At 39.2% G+C, this 16991-nt stretch overlaps 1 protein-coding gene across 1 annotated transcript in view; it reads left to right on the top strand.

The window, feature by feature from the left end:
* The window catches only part of ctnna1 (catenin (cadherin-associated protein), alpha 1), a 46273-nt gene that overhangs the window by 22297 nt on the left and 6985 nt on the right, over positions 1–16991 (top strand). Inside the window, exons 9-16 of the mRNA XM_077577932.1 lie at positions 91–243; positions 2907–2999; positions 3245–3401; positions 3495–3695; positions 4521–4672; positions 7509–7619; positions 8208–8389; positions 11348–11453. Of these exons, the coding sequence (XP_077434058.1) occupies positions 91–243; positions 2907–2999; positions 3245–3401; positions 3495–3695; positions 4521–4672; positions 7509–7619; positions 8208–8389; positions 11348–11453 (1155 nt within the window). The remainder of the gene's footprint in view (positions 1–90; positions 244–2906; positions 3000–3244; positions 3402–3494; positions 3696–4520; positions 4673–7508; positions 7620–8207; positions 8390–11347; positions 11454–16991) is intronic.

The raw sequence follows: 16991 nt of genomic DNA, 5'->3' as shown, positions 1-16991 counted from the left end.
GTTAATGTAATGCAATGTAAAATGAATAATTGACTAATAACTTTGAAAACTTAAAATGTTGCCACTTTGTTCTATTTCTCTCCCTCATAGCTGCGTAAAGCTGTAATGGACCATGTTTCTGACTCATTTTTGGAAACCAATGTACCCCTCCTGGTTTTGATTGAAGCTGCAAAGAATGGCAATGAGAAAGAAGTCAAGGAATATGCACAGGTGTTCCGTGAGCATGCCAACAAGCTGATTGAGGTAATGTACAATGTTAACTGTGTTCTTTGTCAAAACTCAACGCAACCTAAGAATTAATCTGTTTTGTTTTCATTCCGGATTGACTTATTTTACCTGGCCTACAAGAATCAATGCACTTCTTCCAGGTTGACTATTTAGGTTCTCTATGTGTTTCAACTCTTGTAAATTTGATTTACAAAATGTACCGACTTAACCAGCTTTGCCAGTATTCCTGATGAATTTTAGCCTGTTCCTCATTGATAATGCTCCCCAATTCCCTGCTGTAGTCACACTCAAATCTATGAATGCTAATTAATGAAATGTTTACTTTTTCTTAGAACATGAGAGACCACAAAATGATGACTTAGGAGCATCAACAAGCCAGAGGCACCACTAGCTGACCTCATTAGTGTACTTTCACTCAATTCCTTGAATGCCCATGTCCGAGCATCAAATGCTGACATTTGAAATGGGACATCTCCCCATGGGCGGTTGACCACGAGTCCACTTTATTGGCTGGTCCAGTGAGAACAGAGCAGCATAAGCTTTTGCCAAACTCACTGCTAGTGCATTGGACTGAATGGGGCAGCACATCGGGGATGAGACCTTTAAATTGCCAAGAAACACCTCACTGTCAGACCTCAGGACATTGGCAGGCTCATACTGTAGCTTATATGTAATAAAGCTACTTGAAGTGTAAAATACCTTTTATATAACTGAATGCAGCTTGTAGGGACAGACTGTCAGCAGGGCCGATTATCGACGCCAGTATTTAGCATTTTGACAAATATGCATCGGCCTTAAAAAAAATCCAATGGCTGATAATAGATCAGTTTAAAATTTGTTGAGCTTTATGGGAGATTTCATTTATTTAGAATTTTGGGAATTTATTAACTATAGAAAACTAGCTTGTAGTAGTTGAGGGCGGAGGCTAATCTTATTTTAAATATATAAATATATATATTTTTGTTTTTTTGTGGAACATGATAACGTTATTCAGCTAACACTAAGACGCTGTTTACTTTGTGTAATAGCAAAAATCTTGATCGATCGTCTGCACAGTTACCACACACACTTTATGATAATCGACCCATTCAATTGTGGCTACTTGCGTTTTCCATCGACCATTATCTTTCTATTTGCTATTTTAGCAAGGTGCACTACATTCGTCATGCAAGTTGATCTATGCAATTTTGTGCAATTTGCTAGCATTGAAAAGAGCACGGATGCCTCGCTGTCATGTCAAAATTGAACAGTATGTTTGGATAACTGCAAACTTTAAATTCCTGTAGGTGTAAATGTGTGTGCTTAGTCTCCAGCGTCGTGTGAATGCAGAGGGTAAATGTTTATATACACTTGGCAAAATTGTTAATGAAAAAAACATAAATTGCATTTGATCATGGTTCAACCGAATTTTTTTTTTATATAAAAAAAATAAACAAATGAAATAAGCCTCCTCAAAAATGATAAAAATTACCATGTGTATAATGTGTCTCCAATTTGTCATTAATTGTCACATTACGGCCACATCAGGAAAGTTGGCTGTAGTCCTGTGGAGTTTAAACTTCTAAATAATATCTGCAACTGTAGTCACAGGAACATGAAGCTGCTAGGACGATGATGTTATAGCCTTTATAGACAAGCATGTTCGAGAGAGAGTTTTGAGTCTCCTGAGACAACTCTCCCCTTTGCTTTCTGTTGCCCACGTTCATTGTGGTGTACACGGTGTCACCAACAGCAGTGACAACTTTAACAAGGCAGGCTAATTGGTTAGAAGGTTGAAGACATCTGTCACATTATTTAGAGGACACCACTTAGTTTAACACTTCTATATGGTGAATTAATTTTCCATATTTTTGAGGGGTACTATCATTTTTGTCCTGTTACATTATTATTATTATTATCTCAATAATTCTGTTTAACCATATTTCAAACGCAATATCCAATGTTTATTGGTTAATTTGATTTATATTTTCATTTGATTTCATTGACAATTGTGGGATTTTCTTTTATTATATGTATATGGACAATTTTGTCAATGTGCAGAAAATAGACAGAGTGATGCTGCATTAGATCAAAATTCCGAAATCTGTGCTCTTAAAAATTGGCCTTTGACCAAATCGGTATCAGTGTTGCTCTATTCTGTTCACATGATATGAGCACAAGAGTTAGTGGCCTAAAGGCAAATGGTCCATTAGTTTATACACATTTGTTGGAAGCCCTGATGACATTATGACTGACCCACATTCATCTTTGGATGCCATCTCAACAAAACCACAACCTTTGTTAAAACCATGTCAGATTTAGTATGGGTTATTTGAATTGAACTAGTGAATACTTCAAATTACAAATACAAGAACCAGACTTGTGAAAACACTTTTTCTCTGGCTATAGTCAAGTCACGCTTTGTAATAGATTCCATTACAGCACATCATTGTCTGGATAATCCCACTTTGGCGCAGTTCCTCTCATCCCAGACGTTCTCTCCTTGCATTGTTGCCATCATATCTAAACAGCAGCCTCCGACCTACATTTTTTTGGAGAAGCGCAGTGTTTCTTGGGAAGGTGTAAAAATACATTAAAGTTTTGTGAATGCTTCTCTTGTTTTGTAGTCTTCAAGAAAAATATGAACTTTCTCCCTTACGCTATTTCTCGTGTGTGCCATTTTTATCTTATCGCTTAAGGTGGCTAACTTGGCCTGCTCCATCTCCAACAACGAGGAGGGAGTGAAGTTGGTCCGGATGGCAGCATCGCAATTGGAAACTCTTTGCCCTCAGGTACTGTTGCTTTTTGGACCCACATCCATCAAGCTCACTTTTGATTTCTGTCGTTGTAAAATATGAGAACTGAATAGGTATACATTTAATATAAAAAATTGTGACTTAACGCTTCTCTGAAGGCAAAATCATGGAAAATCAACTTGCACATCCTTTTTTTTTTTTTTTAAAGAGCTCAACTTGCACATCCTAATGCCTACAATCACCGTAATGATGTCATTATGTTTGTGATGGGGCATTTGCAGGTGATTAACGCAGCTTTGGCCCTTGCTGCAAAGCCCAACAGTAAGGTGGCACAAGATAATATGGATTTGTTCAAGGAGCAATGGGAGAAGCAGGTCAGGGTCCTCACTGATGCTGTTGACGACATAACATCCATCGATGACTTCCTTTGTATCTCAGGTAAGTGCTACTTGTATGACACCCAATACCATAACATGATGCAAATCATAGTGTAAGGAATTATGCTCAGTACAACTGTGCATTGTCCCCCAGAGAATCACATCCTGGAGGACGTGAATAAGTGTGTTATCGCTCTGCAAGAGAAAGATGTGGATGGCCTGGATCGCACTGCCGGTGCTATTCGAGGCCGTGCTGCCCGAGTGGTTCATGTGGTCACTTCTGAAATGGACAATTATGAACCAGGAATCTACACAGAGAAGGTGTTGGAGGCCACAAAGCTGCTGACTGACACAGGTGCAACTCCGATTCGATGATGAAATTGAGTACAGCGCCAGAATGTTTCTACCAGTAGAAAGAGACTTGAGGGAGTTTGACAAATGCTACGTAATCATGTTAGATGGATCTTAAATTGGTTGGTTATAAAAGAAACAGTTTTGCAAACACAGACGATATATGGCTACAACATTCAAATGAGCACAAGCATTGAACAAGCAAAACAAATGCAAGTTTGAAAAACATTGTGGCAGCTCCTGGTGGGAAAAGTTGGTAGACAAAGACCCATATTAACTTTTTTTTGATATTTGTCAGAATAAAAATGTAATGGATAAAATAATTTCTTAGTACCATAATGTTTAAAACAAAGGTGTGAATTACAGGCACACCATTAGACCTCTTTACAATGATATGTATATAAAATATGTGAAAAAATGTTCCCCTTTTTCGCCGTTTTTTTTTTTAAAAAGAGCGCGTTTTAAATCGGCCGACTGATTCATCAGTCAAGCCCCAGCATGAAATTAGGTTTGTCAATGTTTGTGCGATATGAGGTGATGCATTAAGCCTCATTTTGCATTTGAATCAGAGAACAAATACTGTAATTGATTGTTTAGACATTTAACTCATACATAAACACTCTTATATGTGCAAAGTTGAATAACAACTTGTTCCTTCTGCTAAAATATATTGTTGTCCTGTCTAGGCTGTTATCTTGGAGTAACGAGTAATTTTCATTTGTCTGTGGTTACACTGCGGTTGCATTGGCCTATGCTCACTGTGGTTCTTCAAAGAAATCTTCCTCAATATTGTTTTTTCCCCCACACCTTTCATCTCACCCTCCCTCAGTGATGCCACGGTTCACAGAGCAAATTGAGTCTGCAGTGGAGGCCTTGAGCGCAAACCCCTCACAGCCGGTTGATGAGAATGAATTCATTGATGCTTCTCGTCTTGTGTATGATGGCATTCGAGACATTCGCAAGGCTGTCCTCATGATTAGGGTAGGTTGCACACATTGCTTGCCTCCCTCACACAATTTATATTGTATGTCGTTATACCCTGTGCGAAATGTATAAATGCTCTTTACACTCAGGACTGCTCACAAACATTCTTGGCTCACCTGTTTCCTGGGTTTTGGTCACATGACGTTCACAAGCTGAGCCCTTAGGCACCGTGATGTTATTTTCAGTTGACGAGGAGTGGTAGTAAAAGGCAAAATGGCTGCCCCCTGATGTGGGTTAAAATAGGTGGATTTTTCTGCTTAATGCAGATTCCTCAAATACAATAATCAGAATATTGTGTTTATACTAATGGTGGTGAATAGAATAGTTTATTGTAAAGAAAATACATTTAAGCTAATTAAACCCACACAGTTTAGGCAACAAGCTGACAATATGCAGCAATCAAGAACAAAATTTTGAAGTAAGATCCTTCAGAACTGAGCAATTGCCGGCCACTAGACATTTACCTTACAAAAGGGTTGGTCAGACTGTATTTGTAAAGCAGGAATGAAGAGTCTGCCGTTTGGACAGTGACATCAGAAAATATGCCCTCCAGACATGAATGAGAGTGTCATAAGTATGAGAGCTGCTGACAGTGAGAAATGGGGGGCAGCTGTTGCTACCTTTTTTTTCCCTTTTTCCTTCATAGTTTGGCGGTCAAGGTGATTCCCCCTCATCTTTAAGTCTAGTTCAAAAAGTCGAAGAGAGCATCAGAGCAAAAACTGTGTTATGGTCCAACTGACATGACTGTTACTCAGACATGTTAACTGCTGGCCTTGTTGTCAGGCCAGAACTGTTGACTATCAGCTATTGCAAGGTTGTTGCATGCAAGATGACACACATTTTTACATTTATTTTATCACTTGTATTGAACAAACATTGCTATCCTGACAAAACAGTGCAGACTAGTATTGATGCTGCAACATTTTATTTTATTTAAAAAAAAAAATATATATATATTTATTTTTTGCTGCCAAAGATGAGTTCCCATTTGTGAGCCTCCCACGTTCATCTGTTGCTCAGGCCACGGCAGGTGATATCTGCGCCCCATACGAACACCATTGTCTGACTTGAAAGGGATGCCTGTGAGTCAGAACAGATTTTTTTTACCTGAGCACATAGCCATCTTCCGTGCACAACAATGACATCACTGCATTCCATGAAACAATTTGCTTATTTTTAGATGGAACTACTCCAAAGTTTTTAAAGATGGGAGGTATCACACTACTTAATAAGCACAACATAACAATTATAATCTTCTTTGACCACCTTTTCTTTTCATTCTTTTGGTTTTGTAGCGTCCCAAAAGTACATGATTGAGTTATACTGTGTTTGAATGTGTGTGTGTAAAAACAGAAGCATATGGTCTGTTTAATATTAAAAGATTTTGGTGGATCAAATTTGAAGTAGCTACACTTGGGGTATGCAACTCTTACATCTTGCCTGGGTTCCCACGGGGTTTTAAAAAGTCGTAAAAGTCTAAAATTTAAAAACTTAAATTTTAGGCATCAAATGTCTTTTAAAAACAACCATATTTTCACCCCATCTCTAAATATTAATTTACCCAAGTCTTAAATTTTTATATCCGCTCCGTCAATTCCGAGAACTGTCTGTTAAAAAAAAAAAAAAAGGGCCTGATGCGTTATTTCTACTGTCTGCGTGCTGAAAAACATTCATGAAACTTTTTTTTTTTTTTGCCATGTGATGAGTTTGCGGTGATGAAGTGGCGAGTTCTGGTGATGTGCTGTGTTGCCGTCATCCTTAAAAACGGAATGTTTGTTCAATCATTGAGATTGCATCATCAAAGAAAGCAAGCAATTTTCAACACCCGAGTTTGGTGAATCATTTGTAAAATAAATAGACGTAAAAAAAAAAACACACATGTGTGTATAATTAATAGTATTGATTTGAAAAAAATTAAATTGACCAAATACCGATGTGAGGTATCAGCCAGCAGTATACAGAGCCAGTGCTGGTTCTGGCAGGGCCACCACCCAAAGGCTTATCGTAGAATCCTGCAATATAGCACGGTGTTGGCCACTTGATTTCACTGTTGAAACTTTTTTTTCTGAGAGTTTTACCGTAGTGGAAGTGGCTGGGATAAACTCTGGCAGCGAAACGCTAGTGAGTAAAGCGAGGCCAAACGCTTCCCTTTGCGTTTGGTGTGAATGTAGCATTATATTTAGGTGGCTCAAAATGGTGTCCACTACCGCATACCGTACCTTTAAAGTTTTAATTTCCACCGAGTTTATGCAGGTAGTCAGAATGTCAGAATGGGGAGTGGGAACATGTTTCTGTAAAATGGGTAAATGTCAGTTTAACAAGAATTAGCTTGAAAGCACTGAGTTTTCCAGCTGGTTGGAAGAGGGAAGAGTAGCAGGCAATAGGCACTCGGCTCGATGCAAAGTATATATATATAAAAAAAAAAATAGTTGGGGACTTTGAGCGTGAAGGCCCTCGAGTCACACGCGAAAGCCGGAAAGCACCAAAGTGCTGTGACTTGAATTGATTTGGTCTAAACATTTTCTCATAATGGTCTAAAAATGTCCAAAAAGGGTCTAAAATGTAACTAAGTGATTCCTGCAAGAACCCTGTCTTCCTCTATTTCAGGAATGCCAGATGGGATTCTTGAGTTTTGTGCTCCTTGTTTTATATACTACCTTGTTCTTTAATTTTCCTCACAGATGCCCAAGCAGCACATGCATTTTTTTTTTTTTTTGGTACAATAGACTGCATTCATGTTTTGTAACAATTTGCCAAATAACCGTAGGCGTAAGCCTAACTTATTTTTCAGCTTCTTCTAAAAGAAATCTGTACCTTTTTTGTTCTTTTACAGACTCCAGAAGAGTTAGACGACTCTGACTTTGAGACTGAAGACTTTGATGTTCGCAGCAGGACCAGCGTGCAGACTGAAGATGACCAGCTGATTGCTGGCCAGAGTGCTAGGGTGAGTCAAGAGTTTCTTTTTCCAGTTTATTATATTATCAGAAAATTCAGATGCAGACCACTAACCTATTTACTCTGCAGTTGCACCAGTTTTGTTGTTGTTGGTGTCAATTGGTTTTATTTAGTCAAGCTAGATGGACAATGCCCATGTGTATGCCCTTGTCCCATTATTTAAATGTCATTCATATTACATCTGATTAGATGTTCTGTAGTTGTCCTTCAATTGTCCACACCACATAGGTGGATTTGTGAATTATGCATGGTATTAAACTGTGCTAAATAACTCTGTATTTATCTTGGACAGCTTAATTTTGTTTACCTCATAAAAGCCAACCAGTATTACTAATGTTGATCAATGGCCTTTTTTTTTTTTTAATTGAACATACCTGTACACAGTATTATCAACACACATACATACTGTCTAAAGTTTAAGCTGACAAGTAATATAGTATGAAAAAAGCCCTTCAATGTAGTGTGAACCATCTCGGCACACTAGCCCTAACCCATCGTCACCCATTTCTATAAACCTTCACAATACAGCTACACTATTCTGTTTTTACTGAGTATTTGTCAACTATCCCCACTTTAGGCTATTATGGCTCAGTTGCCACAGGAACAGAAGGCAAAGATAGCAGAATATGTCGCCAGCTTCCAAGAGGAAAAGAGCAAGCTGGATGCTGAGGTATCCAAGTGGGATGACAGCGGCAATGACATCATTGTTTTGGCCAAGCAGATGTGCATGATCATGATGGAGATGACAGACTTCACCAGGTGAGTTGGATTCATATGAGCCACCTATTGTTTTTCTATTCTAAGTCAAAAGGTCAGTTTTTTTATGGACACCTCAGCTGGCCAGTGGAGAGGAATAATAAAAACCTGATCTTGGTTCAAGCAGTCAATGAAACAGTCTTTTCGGATATCGCTGGCATCAAGTGGAATCCTCCTACTTTGAAAATCAGCACTTTTCAGGAGATCTCAAATATGTCACATTTGTTCAACTGTTAAGCATTGAGAGCCATTTTCAAGACATAAGATTGGTGTAGAATTTGTGAAAATAACATCCACACCTGTGTGGGGCTGGGGGTGAGGGAAATTTGGTGAATCAGCCTTGGCCCAATGCCAGCGTTGTGTAGTGTTTGACAGAACATTTTAGACAACACAGTCATTGACATTATACTGACATTGTCCAAATCTGCAGAGATGCATGGATTTTATCGGACAAAACAATTCATGCATACAAATGCAGTTGAAAACAACCTCAGTTGTGCTTGGCAAAACAAAGTCTGATAAGAGAACAAAGATGAAATGAAATCACATGGCAGATGGGGGCAGATGAAGGATCGTGTGGCTGAATATATACGTTGATATTATTCCCCCACGCCTGCATTGTACAGTAGCACACAGAAGGTCAGTAGCCAGCTAATTCCACCTTCGCCCAAATTATTGCCCCCTCAACCTTGAGCAGGCACAATGCCTTGCCAAGGTTAATGCTCTGTGAGGTAATTGATCTCGACCTCTCCTGACAAATCTGCAGAGTGAGAGTGATTCTTGTTGACTTCCTGCATTGCTTATGGCTGTCTGTTGGACCTTATGAATAAAGCATTTGTGGCTTGGAGACATTCCATATATTTGGGGGCCACCTGATGTGGCGTTTGGGTAGCCGGGTATGGCTCGGTCCTACGTGGCTGACAAACATCTTGACGCCTGCAGCTGTGTCTAGAACTTTGGTCTTGAACTCTTTTTGCCCGCCATGAAAATCTCCCGTGTCCTCTTGTCAGAGGGGCCTGTTATTGAGAGACATGAACACTTAAACTTCAAGTTAAGTACTCTTTTGATGAATGTAGAATTTTTATTTATTTATTTTTAAAGAATTTAGGCAAAACCAGGGCGCATAGCAGTTGGAGGGTGCAGAGCGAATGTGTTAAATTACTGCTGATTGCTCATTGGTCAAGCAAATTTTTCAGCGAGTGATTTAGTGCTGTGTAATATGGACAAAATATGTATTTTTATATTCTAATCACGATTTGTAATAGATCCTGATAGTAATTTTGGTTAAAACTATATGAAATGGCAATTTTCTCTTCTTTTCACTCTTTATTTATAAAACATCATTTTATATAGAAAACAGTAAAATGAGTACAATATAAATCGAATAAAATAAAAACAAGTTATACAGTGGACAAATAAATGCCATTCAAAATATCTGGGAGTACTGCCAATTTTTTAAGAAATGCAATAAAGTGCAAAGAAACGGCTTCAAGTAACAATCAAGCATGCCTGCCAGCTAACCACTAAACTAAAAGTGCGAGAAAATGAATTGTTTTAAGATCCCAAGTTTTTCAGCTTGTTGAGAAGGCTCTGGTTTATCCGACCGTGGCCTCTGTTGGCACTAAGGGGACACCATGTAAAAGGAATATGTAGATAAGAGTTGTGTTGATGGGTTATGCAAGTAAACATTTGGATGGGGGTTTGCTCTGTTTGCTACGCCGTAATGTGTATAAAAAAGAAATGCAAGACAGCTTCTTTGGAATACCACACACTGACGAACCCTGACTATTGTGAACAGTCGGCCCCCACACCGACCCGACCAAATTCTTCTTTTATAATTTCTTAAAGTATATATCCGAATACTACACTGATTGTAAGTTGTCTCCACCATTCTGCAGCAGTCAGTTTTTCTTTTCTTTTTTGTATACTACTATTCTAGGAACACTTTTTTTTTTTGTTATACACAGGAGCCATTATAAGCCGTTGCCCTCCAAGATTCTTCTTTGTGCTATCGCAGTAGCTTCTTTCATTAGGACACTGAATTACTTTGCAGCGGGGCATCAGAGGGTAAAGGGAATATGAACATGTCGCTAACTTCCATATCCATCTGTCCTCAGTTTTAGTTATTTATTTATTTCAAACTTGTAAGTGTTGTGTTGACTTCAATTTGTGTCTCTTGCCAAATGTGTCCCTTTTACTCCCTTGTGGTGAAAAGGGAGAAAAAATAGCTAAGCGCTATGTTGGATTTTATCACTGGGTTCAGTTGACCTGTATAGGGTAAAAAAAATTGTTGCAATATGGCAACATTCCAGATAGCATATTTCTGTTCTACGTTAAGGTCTGTTAAGTGATCATTGTGTGAGTGTGTGTGTGTGTGTGTGTGTGTGTGTTTTATTTTTTTTACTGCACCAATGAATATTATCGTATATGCATTCTTTGCTCCCAATTGTCTGATGTCAACAATAATTACGCCTTCTATAAAAGGATTGTGATTGAAAGACTGCTGTTCTCCTTTTTTAAGTGGTCTTGTTCGTCGGCTGATTTCATGATCTCCTGCATTCAGATTCAATTTAATAATTAACGCATGAGGTGTAACACAAAACCTGCATGAAGCGACTCGCAGCAGTAGCATATGCATATTATGTATTTAACCAGAAGAAATAGTGCTAAAAAAAAAAGTATTTTCAGAAGTTGCTTTTTTGCTCCTCAGATATTATGCAGAGATCAATTGCTGAACTTTTCGAATGTTGATTTATCGGTTTCCTGCAGGCACAGAGACTTGAATCAGTTAAGAAGGATCCAAACTTCTAAATGCCACATTGACTTAGACCTATGGTACATGAAATGTGCATTACTGGTTTCTACACGCGTTTTGCTCTCCCCTATGACAAATAAAATTCACGTGACAGCTAGTATAAAAGAACCGAAACTGCGACTGATCTTTAAAATGTTCTTCCCCAGGGGAAAAGGGCCGTTGAAGAATACATCTGATGTGATCAGCGCTGCCAAGAAAATTGCAGAGGCGGGCTCAAGAATGGACAAGTTGGGTCGCACCATTGCCGACAATGTAAGTTATTACTCGGGTCGGAGCTCTCTGCTCTCCTGCTCGTGACATTTAATTTTGATTGCTGAATTCACGGAACAATTTTGTTAGTTTTCGTCTTGTTTTACACCATCCCGCCCTTAATCTCACAAAAGGCTCACACTATAGAGTCCTGCTGATGTTAACAGTTGCCACGATTTGTTATTCATGAAGACCCCCTTACTGTCATTAAGCAATTTCTCTCAGGAGTGCTCACTCGCTTTTCCTTGGCCTTTCGCCTCCCTACTCCCCATCAACTCCCGATTCCATCACATCTCAACATATATTTCTTACCCATGAGACGATGGCTCTCAACATAGGGAAACAGGCATTCAATTATCTATGGCTTCATGTTTCACTTAAATACTTGAACTGTACTACTCCTCAGGGAGTCACTGTACATGATTTATGCCCGGAACTATTCATGTGCCCTATGTCTTCAGCAAACTTATCTCCTTTTTCAGCAACGTGCATACATGTATTTATTGTAAAATCACAGTTTTGATGTTTGCTACTTGTCTGACTGAGCTCTTCTGAGACTGCTTGAGTGGCTGAGATGCACCCACCGGCTTTTCCACTGTCTCTTTTCAAGAACATGACGCCACTTGGGAAAGAAGAGTGGCGCAAAAAAGCCGCCACTGCATTTCAATTTTGAAAATATCGAAAGTGTTGACCTCTTTACGCTACTGAAATCATAATGGCAGAAAAGATCCATCTTCAAGTTTAAATTCTTTATCAGGGACTTCTACTGCACTAGTGGCCATGAAAGAAATTGTAACATATTGGCCATCCCCACCTTTGCTGTTGTATGTGAGAGTGGGGAGCACTTTAACAACCTTTTCCCAAAAACTTAAAAAAAACAAAACTGTGCTTGCCTCAAGTGCTCTTAAATCCATATTACTGGCCCACATCCATTGCAATGTCAGTCTTACCAGTTTTTCACTTGATTTCAATTGAATAATTTCAATTTGAAAGAATTGTGGTTTCAGTGGGTTCTTTTTATGCCTCACTGACATCGTTTTGAAGATGCTTATTCACGTGAATGAAAACAGTGCTATCCCCTACAGAAAACAGATGGGCAACTGTGCAGGTGCGATTGTGCACATACTGTATCTGTACATCTCATGTATTAGAATCTAGTGGCTAGTTTATTCTCCCAACAATTTAGTATTTTATTTTTATTTTTCCGCTATTTGTTTTTCGTACATTTACATTAACGCATTTGGCGCTTTTCCGAATGTTGTTTGAACAAATGTAACCACCCTCGGGCACAAAGCCCATCTAGCTTACAAAGCTCAAACAACTACGTGACACTCTCTCATAACACCGCCTGTCATATTTTGGCATAACATGCCAGAAAGAGAGATTGGAAGGTAGAGGGAGAGAGTGGACAGTGCATTTCTGTAGAAAGGGGAACATCCCTCCTGAGAGATGAATCCATTAAATGTGCTTTGCCCTTTTAATTAGCAGTATAATTGCCAGGTGGCGCTTTCTAAACTGCATGCATTTACTCACACAGTATACGTATATTTAGGACATTTTCTCCAACAAAGCATAGCGACGCCGCAGGCCTGCTAATAGCAAAAGGCGCGCCGTGTATGATGTCTGCATACTCCAGCAGCAAATAGTTAAGTGAATCACTACTAAGATGCGTACATACTGACAGCAGAGCAAAGGCAATGCCGGGCCTGCTCATTAACCTAGTCATATTAATCACATGCACTCCGTGCTTCTGGCGGAGAGGGCCGATGAGATTTTACTCCTCATATGAAACATCAGCAGATGGTCCCACATTGATGGCACAGCATCTCATTCTCCTTCACAAGACTTTGTTGCGCTGTATTTCTTCATGTGCTTGCTGTGATCGGAGACATGCGGCGGGACATTTTTGTGTTTTTGAGAAGCAAAATGTGTAACGGAGCCTGATTTAGAGTGGAAATAAGCGAGACGGGTAGACATAAGCGGTAGGATTTAGGTCAGTGTCGTGTGTAGGGTCTGCACTGCAGCTTATTAAGAATTTATCACCATCCTTTGCAGGGCATCTTGGAATTCCATCAAAGTCTGCTGGTAAACAAATAATATGGTGTAATTGAGATTTTGAATCCCCATTAAATGTCTGTTTCTTGCCTGTTTGCCACTTAAACATGGATGTGCCCAAGCAAACACGTTTTTTTTGTCCTCTTGATGTATGCTGACATACATAGTGTACTATTCCAATTTGCATTCAATCAGTGGAGATTTATAGTGATCCACGGGCTATGTCGCCGGACAGAGTCTAATCCTGGCTCTGGCTTGAGACGCTCAACAGCAGGCAGGCAGGGTTGTAAATTACCTACTGCATTGGAGAAGCAAAATCACCCAGTGAGGCCCATAAATTCTCAACTGGGCAGTTCAAGGGTCATTTTTCAGCCAATAAGACTTGAGTCCAACTAAGAGCTCACTGTATTTGTTGGTTGAGACATTCATCAATATACAATTGATTGTTTTGAAAGGTGTTCACACATGTCAATACTCTTATTGGATGTTTTTTTTTTTCCCGGGCCACAAACTATCAATAGAATCAATTACTTTGCCCATAAAGCTATGCAATACTGTGAAATGACATGATAAATCAGTCTGTTCTCAATTATTTTGAGAGTATTTGACAAAATCTCAGTCAATCAAAATTTGAAAATAAATAGATTTCTAATGGTTGAAAATTAGAAGAAAAAAAATCTGAGGGGGGAAAAAAACGACAGTATTTTTCAAGTGAGATGTTTCAACAAGGGTGGAAACGCGCATGTAAATTCAAATTACCCTCAGGCTAAACCTCTTCATCATCAACTCAACAACCCTCGTTGAGAAATATGAGCCTGTCAACATGTCATCACACAGCCAAATGATTGTCTGTCCAGAAGCTGCTTTGAAGCTACAGAATGATTTTAATTCCCAAAAATAAGTAGTTCCCCATAAAATGTCACTCAGCTTTCTCCCTGTTTTGCTGTATGGCAAACAAAGCGAAGTGCAACAAACTGTTTGCACAAAAAAATAGTTTCATGAGCTGCATGCTTCCACGTAGTCAATTAAATGCCTGAAAGTAGCAGCATTAAATGCGATAACGATCTATCCTATATCCCTCTGTTGTTGTTGGTGTGTCCACTAAACTGTGCTCAACTGAGCAGAAGTGAATCGGTATTACATGTTTTTGGACATGATTGATGTCATAGAATAAACCGTAGCAATCTTTACTTTGAGATGCACAAAGAGCGTTTGAACAAATCCGACCGGAAACCGAAAACCCCTCTGTTCAATTCTCGGTGGCACTCACCAACAGGTTGTTGGCAGCGGCTCATTAGAATGCTGCTGTGTCCAGAAAAAAGAATGCTGCTGTGTCAGTAAATATTGGAAATTGGCATTTCCTCTGGGTGAAGCATCTTAAAGGTCAGCAGCACTGCCTCTCTCTGCGGCGTGTAATAGAATTCCGCAAAACGGCGTGGCATTACCAATGATTGGACCTGACCTTCCTGATCATCATTTATATCATGGACATTAGCCAGTGCGTGGAACAGTGAATCCTTTTGTTCAACATGCTGCTTTGTCATTCTTTTTACATTAGCTCCACATTGGCTGTCGTTTTACTGTTATCGAAGTGGTTTTCAAACTTTTTAACACTAAATATACAACCTCACAAAAATGACCACATGAGCATAAAAACATAAATATACAATAGTATAGTATGCTGAAGTGTTTCGTTGTCTTTGTAAAGTACTTAATGGCTACAACATATTTTGTCAAAATTAATTGATAAGTAATCAATTTATCAAATTAATTGACAGCTATTTAAATAATCGTTAGGAGCCATTTTTTTTTAATTTAAAATGGTCCAAATCCTGTGATTTCAGCATATCAATAGTAATTATTCACTGATTTCTGTATTCCTTCATGAAAGAAGACTGAATCTCTTATGTTTACTCAGACATTTGTAAACATCTGTTCTCTAATTTCATTAGAAAAAAAAAAGGTGTATTTCAATCTGTTTCGGTTTTGCAGCAATTAGCATTAGAATATAGCTAAATTGCAATATTATTCACAAATCTCTTTAAAACGAGGGAGGGGGGGGGCTTTTTGCAACATGGCCCTCGTTGATCTCTCATACTCTGCTGCCACCTGCTGGTCGTTTTTGTAATAACTACCATTGCTTCACGCATTCTCTTCAGTTCAAAGGCTGCATCAAAGCCTTTTGTATGTTCTAGCATACAAACAAACAAATATGTTTTTGGGACCATGATGATATTTAAAATAGAACATATATATATATGTTTTTGGGAGCAAATGAGTTAAACAGTAATCGGGAAAAATGCTTTTGTAATGCACTTTAATGCAAAAACAAAAAATCTGAACAATAGAATCAAATTAATCGATGAAATAATCGCTAGATTAATCGACTAGTGACAGCACTACTTCTCTCTTCTCTTGCTGGACTGTTTTTGTAAAGTCAACTGCGGGTTCTTTTTTTTCTTTTTCTTTTTTAGTGCCACGGTTATCAAATTCATAATCTCAGCAATCAAAGGAACCATTGATTTAATAAGCCATTTGCGGTTTCACTGTACAGATCCGTGTGGCGTGTTTTTAGGCTTGCATGATTTGATCTTTGAGATTATATTGATTATGCTACTGGTAGCTTCAACCAGCTAGTATCCAGGCGCACATGGTCAGCAGGTGGGTTAGGGCTGCAACAAGTCACCTGTATCTTAACTTTATCTGAACTAGTATCAATTAAGAATTTATATCTATCTCCAAAAGCTAATATTTTTTTGGAACAAAACAACACAAAAAAAAGCAAAAATTCCTCTGGATGATTTCAAATGACAAAAATCCACTGAGTCACAGTGGATGCAGTGGAAATGCTAAACTGCAGCCTGCGAATCCCTTCGCAGGTAAGCGCACCCGCCTTGAATTTGCATTATCCAAACAATCTTGGGGGATCTTGTCGCTTGTGCGCAACTTCTGTATGCACTTGTCAGAGTGCGGGCAGCCTCGCAGAGTGAAGCCAGCAGCTGAGGCGAGCACAAGCACAAGTGATGCTTTCACAGCGCTGTGCTCTCCGCCGTCTGAATTCTTCCCCAAGCCCTTATTAGCATGGCTGCTGCGCTCAGCCTCATCGCAGGTCTTGGCGTGCGTGCGCGTGTGTAAGTGTGCGTGCGCACACACATGCGAGGAAATACACACTCTGGGTATTCGTGCAAGCTGCATTTGAATCCTCCTGCTTCCCTTCTCCCCAGTTGGATATCGCTCTTATTTACTTCTCCATACGGTTTCCCCTCTGGCTCACTCTTCATCCGCATGCTTTCTCCAAGTGCTTGTTTTCAGTTTGATGTTTTGCTCTGCTTTTTAACCTTCCTCGTTCCCATTTTCTTCCCCCTACCTTCTATGTATTAGTCCTCATCTGTAAGATGATCATCCCCTGCAGCGCGCTTGCCCCCTCATCTTCTTTTATACTTGTCTTTAATGGAACGCCAACTATTGCATAGCCCTCCTCTCCGC

Source organism: Vanacampus margaritifer, chromosome 10 (assembly GCF_051991255.1).
Source record: "Vanacampus margaritifer isolate UIUO_Vmar chromosome 10, RoL_Vmar_1.0, whole genome shotgun sequence".
Classification (NCBI taxonomy): Eukaryota; Metazoa; Chordata; class Actinopteri; order Syngnathiformes; family Syngnathidae; genus Vanacampus; species Vanacampus margaritifer.
The sequence above is the reverse complement of the archived record's forward strand: the minus strand, read 5'-3'. Positions and strand labels throughout refer to the sequence as shown.